A 23,091-nucleotide genomic window follows, 5' to 3' on the forward strand; every position below is an offset into this window, starting at 1 on the left:
CCACGCCGAAGACCCGGGTTCGATTCCCGACATGGGTACAATGTCTGAAGCCCATTTCTGGTGTCCCCCGCCGTGATATTGCTGGAATATTGCTAAAAGCGGCGTAAAATCATACTCACTCACTCACTCTCATGAATAAGTTTGTATAATAAGAATAAGTTCATGAGTAAGTTTACATATGTTAACCCACATGGATTGTTCTCGCGTTTCTTTTGGCAATGATTGTATATAGTAGGTGGAGGATTAACAGTAATAACAATTGCATACATTAAGGACATGGTGAGATGATGGACAGATGAGGAAGCAAGTATATAGTGTGTGAAATATGTTTTATATGTAGGCGTCGACACTCGTCCCTCTATGTTGAACTAACAATATTTACCGTATTTGACGTAATAAACGCCCAGGGTGCTCTCAAAATTAGAAATAGGGGCTCTTATTAGAATATTATTTTGGTGGAAAAACCAGAGTTGAAAGACAAGTTTTGTGGTTTATGCTGAAAGCCTGAAATGTTTATATACGACAGATATATTTTCCAGAATTTAATTGTCCATAATTAAGGGTGCATATAACACACGAGTGTGTATTATACACGAATAAATAAGTCTTGTGTACATTGATCAGTGGGAAAGGTGCTAATTGGGATTGTTCACCGGCCAATTTATTAGCAAATATCGCTGTGGGCGCTTATTAGAGCGTGACGCTTATTACGTCAAATACAGTATGTGATTATTTCTCGCAGCCGTTCTACGGAGGAAGGAAACATCGGATAACCAGCAAGGTGTTCGAGCCCAATGAGAAGCTCCCTTTCCTCACCGTGGAGGGAGAATGGAACGGAGTCATGTATGGCAAATATACCTCAGGGGTAAGGATGAATATCCGTGGTCTAGTGGTAGAGCGTCCGCCCTGAGAGCGGAAGTCAGGGGTTCGATTCCCGGCCGCGTCATACCAAAAGACATTAAAAGATGGTACTTGTTGTTACCCTGTCTGGCGCTCGGCATTAAGGGGCTAAAACAAGGACTGGTCTGCTCGGAGTCAGTATACTGTGTCTGAGTGGGGTATTCATGTTAAACTGTGGAATGGTATCTCAGTGTGTTAGCACTATAAATCGGCATCAGTCCGGACGAGTACAAGCAGCCACACACACACTTACATGCACGTCGCTATATAAGTGCAATAATCTTGGACGCGACGTTAATCTCCATTTCACCTTCACCTGTATGGTTCCAAGTCGACTATGCTTTCCTTAAGAGGTGACCAACGGGATCGGGTGATCAGGCTTGCTGACTTGGTTCTTACATGTCATCCATCCCAATTGTGTGGCTCGATGCTCATGATGTCAATCACTAGATTATCTGGTCCAGACTCGATTATTTTACAGACAGCCGTCATATAGCTGGAATATTGCTAAACAAACAAACAAACCAAAAATGTATGGTTCCAGCTGTTACCTCAGGTTGCCATGGTAATACTGAAATATTGCTGACTCGGTCATAAAACGACATGCACTGTCAATCCTGACAACTTTTTTCTGTATGAAACGAAAGTCAATTTGTGGTTAATTTTCAAGGTAATTAGTTGGATATCTCCTTTTTCAGCAAAACGAAACATTTGTAGACACGAAGACATTACCTAAGTTCAAGAAGATGGTGAGACCGACGGACCAGCAGGAGGAGTATGAGTCTCGCAGGTCAGTGGCCTTCACCTTCATCACACGCGTTATAACGGCTTGCCCACTCGTCACATATGTCCTTTTACTTTGTTTGTTGAGTAAACATCAGCAACACCCCACTGGTTTATGAAATAATGTTCTGAACCGTGTTACAAATGTAGAATATAAGTTGGTACTGAACGTGTCGATAGTTAATCTGTGATGTGTTATCAGGTTATGGCGAGACGTGACATACAATCTGTGATATGTTATCAGGTTATGGTGAGACATGACATACAATCTATGATATGTTATCAGGTTATGGTGAGACATGACATACAATCTGTCATATGTTATCAGGTTATGGTGAGACGTGACATACAATCTGTGATATGTTGTCAGGTTATGGTGAGACGTGACATACAATTTATGATATGTTATCAGGTTATGGTGAGACGTGACATACAATTTATGATATGTTATCAGGTTATGGCGAGACGTGACATACAATCTATGATATGTTATCAGGTTATGGTGAGACGTGACATACAATTTATGATATGTTATCAGGTTATGGCGAGACGTGACATACAATCTATGATATGTTATCATGTTATGGTGAGACGTGACATACAATTTATGATATGTTATCAGGTTATGGCGAGACGTGACATACAGTCTATGATATGTTATCAGGTTATAGCGAGACGTGACATACAGTCTATGATATGTTATCAGGTTATGGCGAGACGAGACATACAGTCTATGATATGTTATCAGGTTATGGCAAGACGTGACATACAATCTATGATATGTTATCAGGTTATGGCGAGACGTGACATACAACCTGTGATATGTTATCAGGTTATGGCGAGACGTGACATACACTCTATGATATGTTATCAGGTTATGGCGAGACGTGACATACAATCTATGATATGTTATCAGGTTATGGTGAGACGTGAAATACAATCTATGATATGTTATCAGGTTATGGCGAGACGTGAAATACAATCTATGATATGTTATCAGGTTATGGCGAGACGTGACATACAGTCTGTGATATGTTATCAGGTTATGGCGAGACGTGACATATAACCTCAAGTACAAGAATGTGGAGAAGGCCACGGAGGGCAAGCAATTCCTGGAACAGCGGCAGCGGGACGAGGCCAAGGACAGGAAGGAGAAAGGGGAGAGATGGGAAACCAAGGTAAAACTCTCACCTTAACCTTGTCAGGACAGTCTAGTGGCACAAAGTGTGAAGCCCACAGCGGCGTCTCTCTCAGTGACGTTGCTGGAACAGTGCTAGAAGTAGTCATAAGAGTTCATGTATACAATGTCCATGGTGTGAATTATCTGTAAATAGGTGGAGAAAAGCCTTTTATTGTTTGACTTTATTATCCCCCGCCACAATGTGGAAGGGAGATATAGGAATGGGTGCTGTCCGTCACATTTTGGTTCCGGAGCAGAACTAAAAAAACATGAGAGATATCGTAACCGGATTTGGTACACAGATGGGTCTAGTGGTGAACTGGTGCTTTTTGATAGTTTGGGATATTTGAAAAAATTATTTTTGAGTTTCCATGGCAATGACTTTGACTAAGAGAGAAAATGTCAGTAGTGCTCCTTTCCAGAGCAGTTCTTGAAAGCCGTACAGTTTTTCTTCACCAAACTTGGCACATGGATGTGTCTAGTGGTAAACTGGTGCCTTTTGATATTTGGGGATTTTTAAAGAATGTATTTTCCAAGTTTTCAAACAATGACTTTTACTGAGACTGAAAATGGTGGTAGAGCTCGTTTCCGGAGGGCTAATGCCTTGCGCACAACCGAACAGGGATATGAGTATTTCATGCTTGTTATTTAAAATTTGGTTGTGTTTCAGTTCTTCCACGAGGTCGGAGAGCACTGGGTGTATGACCGGCCATTGCTGAAGAGAAATAATCCATCACCTACAGAGTGAGGGCGATCTGTGTGGACGACCTATGTGATGGCGACCATGTGATGGCGACCATGTGATGATGGCGACCATGTGATGATGGCCACGGCATCAACAATATTCCAGGCTGGTGTTGTGTACAGCCAGCCATACGAACACACAAACAAGCTGCTTAGTATTGATTAGAATAATTTAATATGTGTACTATATGAAGCAATGTGTATACCAACATTTTACTGTTTCCCACATAAAAATCAACATTTCTTATATAGCAAAAAAAAACCATCGGTTTGGTTCTCTGGCACCGCCACATCTTCATTAAGTCCCTGGCACGTTGTTGTTTTTTTTCCATTTTGAACATTTCTTATGAGAGAGACATATTCAGAAAGTAACCAAACCAAGAGATCTTTGAGTAAACTTGAGCCAACTCAGCCAGCGATGGAATATTAGTCTCAGAAATCAGATACCCATTGTTATTTCAATGACATGTATTGTCTGAATTCACAAATGCTTGGTTACGTTTTGTATCCTGCTTGTGCTGGCACTTGATCCGTGTGATTCCTCGACTTCGCTGTGGTGATTGCTTATTACCGACATTTCACGCAGAACAATTTTGAGAAATGAAAGTTTTTTACAGCAAATGACCAGGTTAGTGAAACCACAACTTGATTTTCATCAGGGAGGAATGAAAATAGGTCAATGTGAAGTGAAACTGACTGTATTTATGTTGTAAGGTGGAGAGCATGTTTATATGGTTTCCTTGGTGCACGCTGAACGGAAGTTAACAGTCGTGAGAAAACCAGTGCTGATGTCAACATTATCTACACTGAAACCCTGTTTGTCTGGAGGGTAGCCTGTTAGTATGGGGGTAGCCTGTTAGTCTGGAGGGTAGCCTACTAGTCTGGAGGGTAGCCTGTTAGTCTAGAGGGCAGCCTCTTTGTCCAGAGGGTAGCCTCTTTGTCCAGAGGGTACTCTTCCTGGAAATCATCCACAAATTACCACATAAAGAACAAGTAATGTCTAGATCCATAGAGATATACCTCCCAGTAGTTGTTGGTTCGAGATGATTGGGTGTGGATCAGCAGGGTTTAATTGAGGTGAAAACTGCGTTTTGGGACAGCAGGTGTTCCACCATCTTCGTGAGGCAAGCGTGTCCACTCGCCTATATCGAAGCCAAGTTTCTACCCTTGCCACATCAAGGCCACTTTTCTTGGCTCGACCCTGGCGCCACCTCGCGTCTATCACAAATTGTGCCCCTTGTAATGAAAACGCGATATCCAATCAGATCGCTGTTCTTATATCATACAGCTTCACAAAGATGGCGACAACCATCGGCAACGACATAGTCGATCAGAGAACGAAATCATTCGCGATGTCATCCCTGACCCAAAAACATAGGCAAACGTTTTTCGATGTAAAAGACAACAAAGACAGTCAGCAGTAAATTTCTTTCATACGAAGGTGAACCAGTCGTGGATGTTGATTTTGTGAAATGTTGTGAAATTAGACTATTGACGTGTGATAGTCCAATCATATTTAGCACAGGAAAGTGAAACAAGACTTTGATAAAAAGGCTAATGGACGCTCTTGCCTCAGGAAGATGGCGTTCCACGTGCAATGGGAGATTCCATTTCCATTGAACAGGGGACTTGGGTTGAGTGTGATGAGATGAATGTGGAGTTCGTGCTCTGTCGTGGCCGGCAACAAATGTCACCCAACCGACTGGCCCACGAGTTAAATCTTCCACCTCTGATTGTAATTGATGCCCGGATTACGCTGATCCACGGGGTCAATTGTTGGGACATGATTCTTCTTAAGTTTGTTTAGCAGGTAGTTCTCATCAAGTCTTTCAAGTTAATTCTGAGACGATACCAAAACCATAAGTACATGCACGTTTATTTATTGACAAAGTAACCACAGTGCCATGTTTAGATAAGAAGCCGTGAGGGGCCCAAGAGACCAGGGTGCCATTGTACAAAATAATCTCAGCGCTACGACTGTCATAAGTCTATGTTATTGTAAGGGAGTTACGATCACCTTAGCGCTAAGATTGCTCTGTACAACAGCACCCTGTTGTTTATCAGAGGGGATCGGGGGGGGGGGGGGGGGGGGGGGGGGGGACAGGTGCAGGTATTGCAAGGGTAAAGAAAGCCATCAATGAGTCATGTAAAAAGTAAACAAATATTTGGGATGGTAGAATATTAATTATTTAGACAGATGGATTATACCCCTCTATGAGTGATGGGTCCCCATAAATTCTGATGAATTAATATTACAAAAAAAACCTCCGGAAATGGTAAAATTGGAGATACACATTTTGTTTTGTGGAGATGTTTTGAATAGATCTTTTTAAGACTTTTGTTGTAAGGGTTAGGTCGTGTTACAGTCAGCTATGCATGGGGTCTTGGTGTGACTTCAATGTACATACCTTGTGGTGGATAAGTTCAAACATAGACTTGGTTCTCACACTGTAAAGTCAAATTGCATGGAAGCGTTTTATATCTGCTTAGAAAACTATTGAAGTGAAATACTGACGTAAATATGGAGAACGTCGTGACTGAGGACCAAGTTGTGTGCGAGCCTCACATGAGCCATTGACAATACCTGTGTCTGGGTGGATCAGGGTGGACCACCCTCTGCTTACCTGTGTCTGGGTGGATGTGTCAGGGTGGATCATGGTGGACCACCCTCTGCTTACCTGTGTCTGGGTGGATCAGGGTGGACCACCCTTTGCTTACCTGTGTCTGGGTGGATGTGTCAGGGTGGATCAGAGTGGACCACCTTCTGCTTACCTGTGTCTGGGTGGATCTGCTTACCTGTGTCAGGGTGGATCAGAGTGGACCACCCTCTGCTTGCCTGTGTCTGGGTGGATCTGCTTACCTGTGTCTGGGTGGATCAGAGTGGACCACCCTCTGCTTACCTATATGTGGGTGGATGTGTCTGGGTGGATCAGGGTGGACCACCCTCTGCTTGCCTGTGTCTCGGTGGATCAGGGTGGACCATCCTGTGGATACCTGTGTCTGGATCAGGGTGGACCATCCTGTGGATACCTGTGTCTGGGTGGATCAGGGTGGACCATCCTGTGGATACCTGTGTCTGGGTGGATCAGGGTGGACCATCCTGTGGATACCTGTGACTGGGTGGATCAACCTGTCCTTACCTGTGTCTGGGTGGATCATCCTGTGCATACCTGTGTCTGGGTGGATCAGGTTGGACCATCCTGTGCATACCTGTGTGAGTGGATCAGGGTGGACCACCTGTGCATACCTGTGTCTGTGGATGAGACTGGACCACCCTGACATTACCCTGTGTTGGGGTGGATCTAGCCTGTGGTACCCTGACTTCTACTATATGTCTTATCAAACCAAAGTGTAGAACTACATAATTATTTCACATCATAAAACCAAAATATCATACACTGTAGTGACAAGTTATATAGTTATTTAGACAACTTGTTTGTAAAAACTACATTGTGTGTGATGTATGTTTGACACCATGTGTTTTGATGTATGTTTGACATGTGTGATCTATGTTTGACGTGGTGTGATGTATGTTTGACATGTGGTGTGATCTATGTTTGACACATATAGTGTTGTATGTTTGACACCATGTGTTTTGATGTATGTTTGACATGTTTTATATGTATGTTTGACATCATGAAGAGTGATTCATATTTTACCTTTTTTGACATCAAGCGGCGAGTTTCTGGATGAACTTTATCAATAACGTCAGGCACTGCCCATCTTACAGGTAGACTCTGAGCAAGTAGAACTATATTTATTTTAATGCTTTTCAGTATCATTACTTAGAAAAGTGCTGAGAAAATTATTCTGTTTCCAGGGCAACAAATTCATAATTACCATAAAAACCATGTTGTACCAGGTGTATCGGGCTTGCAATGAGATTTGTGCCAGTCGGTGCGTTGTAGCCATGTTTGATAACAATGTTAGCCCTCCAGGATATGGGGACTACCATTATAGATTGAGATATTATTGATGCATGTTGTATCTCAAGACTGCGTCGGCATGTACACACATCAGAGGAATATTGTTGCCAAAAAGAATTCTTGCACTTTGAACAATGTCCTGCCAACATGATACCCATGCAATAACAATTATGAAAATGTTATAAATTGCTGCCAAGTCATATACCAGTATATTTCCCCGCCTCTTTCATAGCTATATAGACAATACAGATATATATAGGATAGAAATGATATTTTCCTGATGTATTCAGACTGGTCGTTACTGCACAAGTTTAATATGGCAAGATACCATATACCGATATAGTCTCTGCTTATGTAGAAACCAAATATGATATCTTCTTAATTGAAAGTACAGGGTTCACTCAAGAATGGGCCCTTTATGTGAAAATTTCAAATATTCAAGAGGTACGCCCATACAGCACAATGTTAAAATGCCCCCATTGTATTTGAAACGTGGGCCTTTTTTCAAATTTAGGGGCTAAAAGCACAAGGCCCCACCCTAGAATTGTCCCTGAAAGTAATGGAAGACAACATCCTGGCACCTGTAGAGCCTGTTAAGGAATCACTAATGTTTCCCTTTCTGTTCCCTAATTTTGCCCCATCAGTATAGTTCCCGAAAATCATGATTCCATGAGCAATCATCTCTGAGCAGTGATATTATTGATGCAGATGAAGATGGTTTGAAATCCAGGGCCATTATATTCTGCCCTGATTGCTGTGGTTATGTAAACAAATTCTTGTTTTTCAACCAACCTAAATGCCCAATAGTACCTGTGAAAACATAGATTTGAAGAACTCAAGATACATTAATGTGGCCTTATCAGACAGTAATGAATTTGTTTCAAGCTATAAAGTAAACAGTGACAAGATAAAAAGTTCAGCTTCTAAGAAGGAAATTAGCTCTAAAAATGTGGAATTTGAACTGAAATAGGAATTTATTGTTTAGAAAATGTTGTGGTTGGTCTCGTTTATAGGGTCGGTTGATGATGAAGAACAAGAAAACATTGTTCTGACCTAATCACCATATTGATGCTGATGATTGGGAGTGGCCTAATCACCATGTTGACTAATGATTGGGAGTGGCCTAATCACCATGTTGACTGTTGATTGGGAGTGGCCTAATCACCATATTGACTGATGATTGGGAGTGGCCTAATCACCATGTTGACTGATGATTGGGAGTGGCCTTATCACCATGTTGACTGACGATTGGGATTGAACTAATCACCATGTTGACTGATGATTGGGAGTGGCCTAATCACCATGTTGACTGATGGGTTGGTTGAAGATGAAGAACAAGAAAACATTGTTGTGACCTAATCACCATATTGATATTGATGCTGATGATTGTGAGTGAACTAATCCCTGTGTTGACTCTGACTTGGAGTTGACTGAGGCTGTAACTTTGAAACCTTGTACAGAATGAGTGTGTGTCTCCTGAGTGTGAGTGAGTGTGTGAGTGAGACATCGGCTGTGATACTGTTCTATTCCTCCTGTGTGTGATCCTTCACAGGTATCTGGGAACACATGTCAAAACATAATAAATTATTAACTGTTGACAGCATTTTGTTGTTTATACCAGCCTTGACTGGTGTTAAGTAAGGATACAATATATCGATGAACAACTTCTTTATGACAATGAGGATTGAGATTCTGGTGTAGATTCTAACACTTATCAAGCAAGAGTAAGAACCTACACCGAAACGTTGCTCCTAATTGTAATAAAGAAGTTGTTCATCCATATGCTGTATCTTATCCTTATCCTTACCTTATCTTACCTTAGAAGTACTCCAACTTCTACATGCCTCTCAAAGAGTGAGTGAGTTGGGTTTAACTCCGCTTCTAACAGTATTCCAGTTATATCACGTCGTGTCAGCTTAATGTGGGAGGAAAGCCCGAAGTGATGCAGGTCTCGGACGTTTACCACTTCGGTGAAACCCACCAGCACGGGTATGGTGCTGACAAACCTAGAAACATAATCGGGTCGAACCGAGATTCGAACCCACAATCATAGGTTTCTGTCGTGTGCAAGGGATGCAACTCTGCACAGCAAATCGCGGCGCCTTTGAGGACTGGGCCACCCGTGCCCCAAAGGTGATGAAGCAAGACTGGTCAGCTGCTATATCAGTGCAGTAATCTTGCATGCAATGTTAAACCCCATTTCACCTCACCTCACCACATCACAGGAATAGGATTGCTCCAATCAAGTTTCAATCCAATCCAAGAATAAATAATGCATTCCTTTAGGTTCAGGGGTCCGTTCCACAAAGCGAACGTAACGCTACGACTGTCATAAGTCAATGTTAAAGTATGGGAGTTACGATCACCTTAGAGCTAAGATCGCTTTGTGAAACGGATCATCAAATCTCGCCCACACAGAGTTCAACAATCTTAAGAGATACTTCAAAGACGACAAACCCAGATTCACTGTTATTTTCTTTATTCATTACCTGAAGCATGAATATGCAATACGCAGTCCTCAAACAAAGGCGGTACAGGCCAGCAGTAGACAGTTCCCCCACATGGTGCTATGTAAAACAGTACACGTTAACATTGACGGACATTACAAACTTCCAAACATCTGCCGTTTCATTTTAATCAATATATTCAGAGCCCAGCTTCCATGATAATTTTACAGAAAACAATTCCACTGCATGCTTGCCATACTGTATTTGACGTAATAAGGGCCCCGCTCTAGGAAGCACCAACGGCGATATTTGCTAATATATTGGCTAGTGAACAATCCCAATTAGCGCCCTTTCGATTGATCAATGTACACAAGACCTATTTATTTGTGTATAATAGGCACTTGTGTGTTATATGCACCCTTAATTACGGGCAATTAAATTCTGGAAATATATATCTGTTGTATATAAACAGTTCAGGCCGTCAGCATAAACCATGAACTTTACGATCTTTCAACTCTTTCACCATATGTATATTCTAATAAGAGTCCCGTTTCTAATTTTGAAAGCGCCCTTGGCGCTTATTACGTCAAATACGGTATTACCATTTCAACTCTCTTGACCATACCCCATGTGCATGGCAAGCTGCCTCCCAAAGTTTCTTCTTATCAACCATCTGACATGCTGAGCACTGAAGACTGATTCAACGCAAAGTTTAAGGCGACATTTTTTTATTTCTTGGTTAACGGACATGGCACTCATTCAAAGTCCAAATGTTGGAAAAAAAACCCATAAAAATTCCTCCTTTTTCTATTACCACCGATCTTTACTTTTAAAAATGCATAAAAAGTTCAAACAATAAAAGATGTCGAGTGTAAAGCAAAAGAAAGTCACTCTGATATTACTCGTTGGGATCCTTCTCTAAAACCATCAAAGCTGGTCAACGCAAAGCACAATGGTGACCTGTCTAATTGTTGCCCATGCTGCCAAAATGGCAGCATCTTTCATGCATTTCACCATGATATGAATATTATATTGACATTTGTGCACAAGCTGTGTGTCAGGGATTTAATAAAATGTGTAGTAATAATAATAAAAATTGTCTTTTACTTTTGTTACTCCAGAATATAATTTTTTATACCTACCTAACTTTTTAGGACAAAAATCAAGTAAAAAAAATCCGAGATTTTTTTTTCTTCTTTCTAATTTGCCTACCTCCATAAATCCATAAACCTGGAAATAAAAAAAATGCCGCCTAAAGATAGTTCTAAGATATTCTCAAAGTAGGGAAATAAGATTGGGCTGATGAAAACATCTGATTTCATACAAACAATTTCATGAGCGTGCAGGGCAGAAAACACACTGAATAGTGTCAATCATTTCATGGTAACTAAACAAGATGCAATCGCACAAATATTTCATAAATGTTGAACATAATGTAAGTTCCACTGAATCACAGATTAACCAAAGCTGAATCAGAGTGACAATGTTGGCATGGCAACAGGATCACATGTATGAGAAATACACAAGGACTACTTACGGATCCAAAGGAACTGCACACACAGTTTGATAAATCTCACTACATGTCATCCCTGTTGTCATGAGTACTGCCCCTTCTCCCAATTTTCAAAATCCTGACTTTGCAGCTTGTCTCATGACGGGCAATCTCATTAAAATCAGATCTTAGTTCTTGCTACTGCTAAACAAAGATCTGAGGACTACCTATTGCTTCCCATTCCCTTGAGTGAACTTTGCTGACTGACTGACTGAGCATGGTTTTACGCCGCTTTTAGCAATATTCCAGCAATATCACGGCGGGGGACACCAGAAATGGGCTTCACACATTGTACCCATGTCGGGAATCGAACCTGGGTCTTCGGCGTGACGAGCGAACGCTTTAACCACTAGGCTACCCGACCGCCCCTGTGTGAACTTTGACCGACCTTGCACGAACTTTGACCAACCAATGGAATGGCTGACAAGAAGTCGACATAAGCCAATCAGAAGGCAGCTTTCTCGTACTTTACGGCACTAGATTTAAATTGGCGACTACACTTGGAAACATATTTTGACAAATTCTCGATTAAAAATTTGAAAACTGATCAAAAGAGCATTCTGGAATGGGTAACAAAGATGGCCTAGATTGATTGGATTCAGCCGTTAAGCCCTTAACTATCGTTTGGAATACTCATTCTCAATTTTTCGAGGTTGCGTGATGAGAAAACACATTCTGGATCTGGTAAGCGACGCTCTGATTGGTCTAATGAAAGGTCGTTCTGACGTGACCCCTGATGGGATATCCTCAGACCTTGATTAGCGGTAGTGACATCTAAGATCAGATTTTAATGAGACTGCATAACAGGTGACTGAAGAACCAGATTGTTATTATTTGAGTCGCCATAATTAATACTGTACCAGAGCATTTTAAAGCAAATTAACTACAATTTCATCGTCCACGATTCATTTCGCAGTACCGTTTTCCTGTGAGCAAGTTGAGCTCTGAACAATGCAAGAGATTCACCTATCCGCGGACCTATATGACTGAGATTTATCCTGGATGCCAACCACACGAGAGATACAAAGTTAACATCCTGCCTTCAAGTATAGGACAAACAGCTACACTGATATGCATGTACTTGCGAAAGACAGCGAGCGCTGGGATAAATGAGAATTGTGAATACTGACTAGTACTTAAATGCATTGTAATATTTTTGTTCATTTTTGGGAAAAAAGAACTACAAAACTTTTTGCCATGTACTCTGTTCTCAACATTGACTCCATATCCCTGTGTGGCCAGGACATTGCCTCCGAAACCTTCTATCAACAAGAGCATCTTATCTGCATAATAATAATCATCATCATAATAATAATAATAATAATAATAATAAGCCTCCAATCAGACTACACCCATGATGATGGATGGGAGTTATTTGAAACCACTGTTACTGTTCTTGGCTCAGCACGAAGAATGTTCTTGATCCCCCGATAATAAACAATATCAAATTGTAAACATGATTAACAAATAATGTACATATTTTAAGCTCTGTAAGCGACTATTCTAGGAAATTATTTACATAGCAGAAAATTGGAGTTCATGGAAAAATAAGTTAGAGTATAAAAACATTAACTGCGATCGCTAGCAAGAAGCTTTAATGAATAATAAACTTGTCTGTCTGATATCAGAGGACAATGCTTCAAAATAAAATTAAACGAGAAACCTGTCTGAAAGAAAAAAGCAATATATTTTGGGTGCTGTAAAGAACAAATATATTGAAGGATCTTTAATGATATAAAAGTACAGAATTCATTTCAAGAAAACGTGAAAAATAGGAATTTTCGGAATACATTTCAACAAAGGTTTTGATAATTGTCGACTTGATTCCTAACTGGGAAATCTGAAAGTTTTGTCACACAGCAAAAGGTGTATGCAAAAACTAGCATACATAAATGTACAATGTAAAGTTCTCAGCACGGTTGGATCTACCTATGACTGGCTTCAACTACATACTAAAATATATATACACATGTTCACTAAGCCCATCGACGCCACTAGACAAAATGTCAAACAGTAGTCACTAGAACTTGGGTCAGATTGGCACACACCACTTCAAGGTTCACTACGAAGGAAAACCTAAACTATAGGTACGTCAGACATGAAAATGGATCATTTCCAAAGCTACAGATCAGATCTGTCCACGATGGCCAGAAACCTCCAATTGATAACAAACACAGCGTACATAGTTTTACTTGTAACAAGCAGATCTTCAATTCTTTTTCAAATAAGGTTATCAAGTCTGTATTATCAACATTCAATGTCCTCATTCTAACGAGAGAGAATCTTTCCCCATTTTGAACTGACACTATGAATTTCAGTTACAGAACGTAAATGAGCCGTCATCATATTCTGATTCAATTTCTATGGCTACGTTACAGAGTCCAGGTACCGATCGGTACTGCATGACTGTACTCAGGCTAAACATAGGTTGGAATTTGTTCAATGACACTGTAGGCACAAATTATTGAATAACATAATCATATGCCTAAAAATGTTAACCATTTAAATGCTTTTCACAGGGGTAGATTTAACTGCTGGCTTGTTGGCCCGTGGCCAATAAAAATTATGAAAGGCTTGCTGAAACAAAGTAGATGGCCCGTCTGGCAAGTCAAAATTTCACCCCATTTCTATGTCCGTTTAATTTTTATTAATTGGACACTACTTGTGAATTGTGTATTTTTATGAGAAAATATTAGACTGACACAACCGGCAGACATTTTGTAATGTTCTGTACAACAATATCGTCTTTATTTGCTTATAAAATCGGAAAATGAAGGAAAATGGAAGCCAAGATTTAATCTCAGAGTGCAGGAAATGACGTTTTAGGTGTGAGGGGTTCTATAAATTACTCGTCCTGGTCTCCAACATTTAATTCAACATTTAATTCTGGGCCAGTTAGTTTGGAGAATGCCAGTAACTTTTAAAAGGAGCAAGCCCTGCTGGCTACACAGACATTTTGTTTGTTAAATCTACTCCTGCAATCAAATTTTGTACAAATCTAGAACAGATTATTATTATTATTAGAGGGATGTATGAAGACAAAGCGACCTGTTCTTTCCAAGTGTGTCAGAACCTAACAGCACCAGATCGATACCTTGACAGGGAGACTTGCCACAATGGAAGCAAAACTTCAGACATAATCCATTTCTATGTATGTAACTTCAGCATTGCACAGGATTCACAACCTTGGACAGAAATAATCTAGGAAATCACAACCTCACAACACAGGTCCCCATCCACAATAGTGCTGGACTAACATACATAGCAGGGTACTAGCTATTCAGCAGATTGCATTAGATCTGGAAAATGTAACACACCCAATGATGTATTGTCCTAATGATCAATGCTGTGTCATTACTAAGCTAGTGTATTACATACAGCTAGCGTGTAGAGTGCTCGCTGATCTCACACTGGCGTTTGTTCTCATTGTCAACAAGAACCTTTCGTTACACAGCAAACCAAACATATATTACTGGTGGTTTATTTGTTCACACAATGACTGCAGATGTGCCATCGTCAGTACTTCGCGGTTTGTACCCACTACGTAACCCCATCACATGATAATACAAGAGGCCATTTGGTCGTCGGTATGTTTAGCCTGTGAATCTGGTCACTGCTGGTTCCAGTGAGAAGGAACCAGCAGTGTTCTGACCAATGAGTGTTCAGATTATATTGGCAACATTTGATGGCAATAGTTCATGGCAAGATAATAATAATAGGCTTTTTATATTGCGCATATTTCACACCACTGAGGGGCATGTTCAATGCGCCATTATTACCCCGGTCACTGGATCAGTGTGCATTCAAGTATCATTCTCAGCTCCCTGGGGAGTATACAGCCCAAGCTGCCTGTTAGGCGCTAGAAGGTTAACAACCACATTGCCATCTCATTCTACCGGGTACCCATTCACTGCCCTAGGAGACGCCACGTGTTACACATGCTTCAGTGTGGGGTAGGACCAAGGTCCCCAGAAACTCTCAGGAGCCAAAATGCCGAAACGTGACCGATGTTGCTTAACTTCACCTGATTGGTGACCTGTGCCCCTGTGCACAGGATCACAGGCCAAGGCCTTGCAGATTCTACTGTATCAGGCAATGGTAGGGTTCGGACAAAGTTCTGCATGAAGACAAGCTCATTTGACTTCAGTGGCTTCATTTCATCACCAGACTTAAAACAGACACACATCTTAAATGCACTGTACAGTGGCCGTATTCAGGTGATGGGAGAAAGCAATGTATAGAAACCTGTGAGGTACTGACGATGCAGATGTACTAATGAAAGACGAAAATGTGACAGTAATGGCATGAAGAATGATACAGGTCTCGTCCCCAATCACTCATCACAGAATACATGAAATAACACAGAAAACCTCGCCAGGAAGCCCATTGTGCGGACTGGCACACAGAACGGCACAAAATGATCTTACAAAAAATAACTTGAACCCTTGCAGCTAAATGTTTTAGTAAATCATAAGATTGTAAAAACCTCATAGAAAAAATAATCTCAGAATAATTTTTTAATTTCTGATATACTGAATGAAATTGGTTTCTTCCAAGTAATATACTTCGCAATAAATATTCATCTTCCCGAGGCAAGGGAGTTTACTGACTATAAAAGTCCAGTTCCACCCTTGCCAAAATTGGCTGGAATTCCTGGGCTCGATCGTCGCACCACCTGTGGCTATTATGTCCCTTCCATGCCTCTCCTATGGACCAATCAGATTCCACCTCTCATATCACTTGCATTTGGTTCAAACAAAATGACGGCACCCAATCTAGACGATCTGATCGATAATCAAGATCTATATTGTGATAAAACATCTTACATCGCTAAGTGCATCACAACACGCGAGCACCCTGATTAAAAACATATAAAGATTTAGAAAATATCTGTTGACAACAAGTTGGTGGTGCACATGCTTTGCAAATCCTGCAATTGACCAGAATCTGCACGACAGTTTATGAACCAAATTTTGATTTTCGTTGCACGATTTTGATTGGACTATGCATAGACTCATTAGTCCAGCCAGAATGTAACTCCATAATACCAGCCTAGTTCGGCAAGGGTGGAAACTGGACTTTTAAAGTCAGTTAACTCCCTTGCCTCGGGAGGATGTAAATGCTTGTCTGTGTCACTACTGCATAAATCAATAGTATTGGGTGCAGGAACATATATATCTGATACATCTATACATACCCTTTCGCAATGGGAAATACGGTAATAGCTTTCTGCATATAGGGATATATGAACTTAATTCAGTGACTCACTTGGTGCTGGTGAAGTGAATTACTCAGACACACCCTCATGCGCCCTCTACTGGTGGATGCGGACAGCTTCATATATACCGTAAATAGTGAGATAAATACACTCTGCTGATCTAGTGTTACGTTTTGATTACCAATATTTGAAAAACTGGCTATGATACCATGAGTTGTGTGTATGTACATATGACAATAATGGATGCGTATGAGTTGATGGATGTATGAACAGGTTGTTAGATGATGTATTGATGACAATTCCATTGCATAGGGATGCCAACATTGAATATATCCACCATCGCCTATAGCCCCGGGTTCCATCAGTAGGAACTTATGACCAGACCCCTTCACTAGAACCGTGTCCCAGGGCCCCATCAGTAGGACCTTAAGACTGGATCCAATCAGTAGGACCTTAAGCCTGGATCCAGTCAGTAGGACCGTGTCCCAGGACCCCTTCAGTAGGACTGTGTCCCAGGACCCCATCAGTAGGACTGTATCCCAGGACCCCATCAGTAGGACCTTAAGCCTGGATCCAATCAGTAGGACTGTGTCCCAGGGCCCCATCAGTAGGACTGTATCCCAGGACCCCATCAGTAGGACCTTAAGCCTGGATCCAATCAGTAGGACCGTGTGCCAGGACCCCATCAGTAGGACCTGAAGCCTGGATCCAATCAGTAGGACCGTGTCCCAGGACCCCATCAGTAGGACTGTATCCCAGGACCCCATCAGTAGGACCTTAAGCCTGGATCCAATCAGTAGGACTGTGTCCCAGGACCCCATCAGTAGGACCTCATGTCTGGACCCATCCAGTAGGACAGTGTCCCAGGACCCCATCAGTAGGACCTCATGTCTGGACCCATCCAGTAGGACAGTGTCCCAGGACCCCATCAGTAGGACCTCATGCCTGGACCCATCCAGTAGGACCCTACCCCAAGACCCCATCAGTAGGACCTTACGCCTGGCTCTAATCAGTAGGACTGTATCCCAGAATAACAGGATCTAGACTCCCAGGATCCACTCTAACAGGGTCCACAGTCACAGGGTTGCAGACTAGAAGGGTTCCACTGTATGTCACACCATGTATTGTATCGAAACCTCAGTATGATCATACAAAATGTGTTATATAGCCCCTGCTGAGGGCAGCCCCTGACACACATGTAATACTTCGACCAGTTAATAAATTGTATGACACATTATGAGCAGTGAATGCATAATCTGGGAAACATACTACCTGTTGTCTCTGAACACACTATTCTTCAAACATCTGCAAATTAACTTTGGACAAATAAACAAATTTGACATGAGTAAATTACGTAACAACCTTTCAGAAGATGCAAATGAATTCAACAATCGTTAAAAGTCAACATAATTAAAAATATCTTAACTCTCTTAGTTGATATCGGAAAACGCAATCCATAAACAACTTGTTAAAATATCCTAGTGGTGTACAACATATATAGAAATCTGAGCAAAAGTAATATATCCATTACATAACACTGACTAAAGCTTTCATGGTTTGTAAAATTGAAAATGACAATTTGTGATACTAAAACATCACAAGCATTTGCTTTGAGCTATGGAATGCTGGGATGGTGGTCTTTGTAACTGTGGAATGTTGCTATGGTTGATCAACGGTTGCTATGGCTACTCTTGGCTGTCAAGATATTCCATGATGAGCTGGTAGCAGAACTGGTATTGTTCCTGTGAAAGAAGCAATGAAACTCAGCAACATGCTGTTTGTATAAGCAACAATGTAACAATAATAAAAAAAATGTCTCTTCCTGTTGCATTTGTTTTTTTGTTTTGTTTGTTGTTTAACGCCGCACTCAGCAATATTCCAGCTATATGACAGCAGTCTGTAAAATAATCGAGTCTGGACCAGACAATCCAGTGATTGACATCATGGGCATTGAGCCACGCTATTGGGATACGATGACATGCATCAACCAAGTCAGTGAGCCTGACCACCCGATCCCGATAGTCGCCTCGTACGATACGCGTAGTTGCCTTTTACAGCAAGAATGGGTTTCTGAAGACCATTCCACCCCCGATCTTCGCTGGGGCTTGTAAATACATTTTGACTAGCCACCTCACTGTGTGGCTGAAAGCATGAGAAACAACCCCACCAATGCTGAAGGATGTCACATTAATAGCCAGGAGTCTGGAGTCAGGCCTGGCTACCTGATCCAATTTAGTTTCCAATAATGACCAACAAAGGGGTGTTCGGGACCCATTTCTGTCCTGTGACATTAATGGTTGGTTTCACAGAACATATGGCAATAGTATGGCAATAGTATGGCAATATTATGGCAATAGTATAGAAATAGTATGGCAATAGTATGGCAATAGTATGGCAATATTATGGCAATAGTATAGAAATAGTATGGCAATAGTATGGCAATAGTATGGCAATATTATGGCAATAGTATAGAAATAGTATGGCAATATTATGGCAATATTATGGCAATAGTATGGCAATAGTATGGCAATATTATGGCAATAGTATAGCAATAGTATGGCAATATTATGGCAAAAGTACAGCACTATCACACCCAGGGACACTAAGAATGTGATTTGCACACTGTACCTAAAGTGGGGAATTGCAACCATGTTCTAAATGTGAAAGGTAAGCACTTCAACCACCCGGCTTCCTCAACAACCCTGTCTTGTCAAAATATCCAACGATTTTCTTTTCACTATTTATTAATGTTATCCCACGATTAGGAGAGGGAGGTTTCGGTAATATTACAACAACATGATGGGTGCCTGAAGAATCCACCAATGTGGATCTTTTGTGTTGATGGTCGACGTATCGACCAATCATAATCAGAACGACATGGTTCTAAATGCTGTTGCCTCCTCGCAGTGACGGAGACAAAGCAGCCTCTGTCTGCAATGCTGACTTACGTAGTTCTCAATGAACTGTGGTCTGTTGATGCGGATCTGTTTGACGGTCTGGTAGACGTCCAACTCCTGGTCTAGACTCAGTCTCTCCAGCACCAGACTTATGGCAGCAAACATCCCGCTCTTGCTGGCTCCATTCCTGGACAATCAAAAAGAAATTGTTTGCTTGTTTCTTATGCAATATTCTCGCCCTAACGGGTTACAAAGGAACTAGGGTCGGGTGGGTACTGAGTAGAACCCAGGTACCCACAGGACTACCCGGGCCCGTGGTTAGTCACTTGATATATTGTTTAATGACAAAAATGATCTAAAACTCTGCGGTAACACTACAAGTCACTAATTTCACATTTCTTTCTGACTACTATGCTGTGGCATGGGTGACCCAGTCGTCTGAGGCGCCGCGATTCGCTGTGTAGAGTTGAACCCCTGGGGCACGCCAGAAACCTATGATTCTGGGTTTGAATCTCAGTTCGCCCAGATTATCTTTCTACCATACCCGTGCCCATGCTCGTGTGTTTCACCGAAGTGCATCACTTCGGGCTTTCTTCCCACATTAAGCTGACATGCCGTGATATAACTGGAATAATGTTGATAGTGGCGTTAAACCCAACTCACTCAATCTGACTATGCACCCATTCCTTCTGACCTTTTTTGGTTTGAATAAAGATAAAAGTTTAGTCAACTTCAGTGTATGCATGACCAGATCATTTAATGCATATACTGCATACATTTTGCCAGGGCTCCGATAAAACTATTCCCAACCAGACATTTTGTACCTATCTCTTGAGACCTCTAGCAGGGTACCCGGGTGGGGTAGGGTAATAGCAGGGTGGTACCCGAGTGGGATCGGGTAATAGCAGGGTGGTACCCTGGTGGGGTCGGGTAATAGCAGGGTGGTACCCGGGTGGGGTCGGGTAATAGCAGGGTGGTACCCTGGTGGGGTCGGGTAATAGCAGGGTGGTACCCGAGTGGGGTCGGGTAAGAGCAGGGTGGTACCCGAGTGGGGTCGGGTAATAGCGGGGTGGTACCCGGGTGGGGTCGGGTAATAGCAGGGTGGTACCCGAGTGGGGTCGGGTAATAGCAGGGTGGTACCCTGGTGGGTTAGGGTAATAGCAGGGTGGTACCCGAGTGGGGTCGGGTAATAGCAGGGTGGTACCCTGGTGGGGTCGGGTAATAGCAGGGTGGTACCCGAGTGGGGTCGGGTAAGAGCAGGGTGGTACCCTGGTGGGGTCGGGTAATAGCAGGGTGGTACCCGAGTGGGGTCGGGTAATAGCAGGGTGGTACCCTGGTGGGGTCGGGTAAGAGCAGGGTGGTACCCGAGTGGGGTCGGGTAATAGCAGGGTGGTACCCTGGTGGGGTCGGGTAAGAGCAGGGTGGTACCCTGGTGGGGTCGGGTAATAGCAGGGTGGTACCCGAGTGGGGTCGGGTAATAGCAGGGTGGTACCCTGGTGGGTTAGGGTAATAGCGGGGTGGTACCCGGGTGGGGTCGGGTAATAGCAGGGTGGTACCCTGGTGGGGTCGGGTAATAGAAGGGTGGTACCCGGGTGGGGTCGGGTAATAGCAGGGTGGTACCCTGGTGGGGTCGGGTAATAGCAGGGTGGTACCCGAGTGGGGTCGGGTAATAGCAGGGTGGTAACTGGGTGGGGGTCGGGTAAAAGCGGGGTGGTACCCGGGTGGGGTCGGGTAATAGCAGGGTGGTACCCTGGTGGGGTCGGGTAATAGTGGGGTGGTACCCAGGTAATAAACTTGGACTCATCCAAGCCTTATCCTGTAAGTAATCTATTCGGGCTGAACAATTAATCTTCTACAAAAAAGCAGCTGTCTTCTGAATTAATAACAATAACATAATAATCTTAGGAGAATTGGCACACAAATGAACTTGGATTTTTTCATCGGCAATACGACAGCTATATTACGACAGGTAAATTAATTATTTACAGCTTAAGAATGTAAGGTAGCAGCATTCTATGACTCAATACAACCAGGCAGGGCCAAGCTGTCACTTTGTTAATATATCCAGGGCCCACTTGGACAAAGCGATCAAAGCACTAAGATGATCGTAACACCCATACTTTAACATAGGCTTACGATAGTCTTAGCGCTAAGATGATCGTAACTCCCATACTTTAGCATAGGCTTACAATAGTCTTAGCACTAAGATGATCGTAACACCCATACTTTAACATAGGCTTACGATAGTCTTAGCACTAAGATGATCGTAACTCCCATACTTTAGCATAGGCTTACAAAAGTCTTAGCACTAAGATGATCGTAACTCCCATACTTAAGCATAGGCTTACAATAGTCTTAGCACTAAGATGATCGTAACTCCCATACTTAAGCATAGGCTTACAATAGTCTTAGCACTAAGATGATCGTAACACCCATACTTTAACATAGGCTTACGATAGTCTTAGCGCTAAGATAGCTTTGTGCAAGTGGGCCCTGAAAACTAACATCAAACCAACAATCCTCTCAAATCATCGAAAACCATATAGTGGGCCAAAATCTTATCATCTAATAGACGTTTGCACAACAAATAACTAGTGAAAGGAGAACACCAATGATCTACATGAGTGAGTGAGTGTTTGGTTTGACACCACTTTGTAAAGATTTCTGTAAGATGATGGCGAGTCACTTTGATGTGGGAGGTCTAAGATGTTTACCACTTTGTTGAAATCCATGAGGACTGGCATGGTGCTGACCAGGAAACATTACCATGGTTCACTGTGATTTGAAGCCATGATCATGGGTTTGCGCAGTGACAGGTGCTAACTCACATGCAGTGTATTGTGACTGGGCCCTTGCCGTTCTGCTTGAGCCAGTCTGTGGTGAGTTTGTGCAGCCTGAGTAGAGCTGTCCGTGAGTTGGGCACTGTCTGGTAGTCCGGCCACGACTTGAACATGAACTGTTTCACTGCTCTCTCCTCACCCTGCAGCAGAACATGACGGTGAAAACATACAGCATGATGGTCAGAGAACAGTATGATGGTCAGAGAACAGTATGATGGTCAGAGAACTGTATGATGGTCAGAGAACAGTATGATGGTCAGAGAACAGTATGATGGTCAGAGAACAGCATGATGGTCAGAGAACAGTATGATGGTCAGAGAACAGTATGATGGTCAGGGGACAGTATGATGGTCAGAGAACAGTATGATGATCAGGGAACAGTATGATGGTCAGAGAACAGTATGATGGCAAGAGAACAGCATGATTCAGAACATAAATGGTGACACAACATAAATGGTGACAGAACATGAACTGTGACAGAACATGAACTGTGACAGAGCATGAACAGTGACAGAACATGAAAGGTGACAACATGAACTGTGACACAACATGAAAGGTGACAGAGCATGAACGGTGACAGAACATGAAAGGTGACAGAGCATGA

The 23,091-nt window shown here is 42.3% G+C and overlaps 2 protein-coding genes across 3 annotated transcripts in view; one reads left to right on the top strand and one right to left on the bottom strand.

Moving 5' to 3' along the window:
* LOC139479206 (oxysterol-binding protein-related protein 9-like) overlaps positions 1 to 4,450 on the top strand; it is a 46,634-nt gene extending 42,184 nt beyond the window's left edge. For both annotated transcript variants that reach the window (XM_071262050.1, XM_071262051.1), the window contains 4 exons: positions 743 to 865; positions 1,599 to 1,690; positions 2,726 to 2,861; positions 3,534 to 4,450. In XM_071262050.1, coding sequence (XP_071118151.1) covers positions 743 to 865; positions 1,599 to 1,690; positions 2,726 to 2,861; positions 3,534 to 3,611 — 429 coding nt within the window. In that variant the 3' untranslated portion in view covers positions 3,612 to 4,450. The remainder of the gene's footprint in view (positions 1 to 742; positions 866 to 1,598; positions 1,691 to 2,725; positions 2,862 to 3,533) is intronic.
* A 13,205-nt stretch (positions 4,451 to 17,655) lies between these two features.
* LOC139480348 (receptor-type tyrosine-protein phosphatase epsilon-like) overlaps positions 17,656 to 23,091 on the bottom strand; it is a 78,466-nt gene continuing 73,030 nt past the window's right edge. The window contains exons 22-24 of the mRNA XM_071263411.1: positions 22,476 to 22,627; positions 19,699 to 19,834; positions 17,656 to 18,492 (exon numbers count right to left, since the gene is read on the bottom strand). Of these exons, the coding sequence (XP_071119512.1) occupies positions 18,436 to 18,492; positions 19,699 to 19,834; positions 22,476 to 22,627 (345 nt within the window). The 3' untranslated portion in view covers positions 17,656 to 18,435. The remainder of the gene's footprint in view (positions 18,493 to 19,698; positions 19,835 to 22,475; positions 22,628 to 23,091) is intronic.

This window comes from Haliotis cracherodii, unplaced genomic scaffold, assembly GCF_022045235.1.
Source record: "Haliotis cracherodii isolate W230 unplaced genomic scaffold, xgHalCrac1.p SCAF_4, whole genome shotgun sequence".
Lineage (NCBI taxonomy): Eukaryota > Metazoa > Mollusca > Gastropoda > Lepetellida > Haliotidae > Haliotis > Haliotis cracherodii.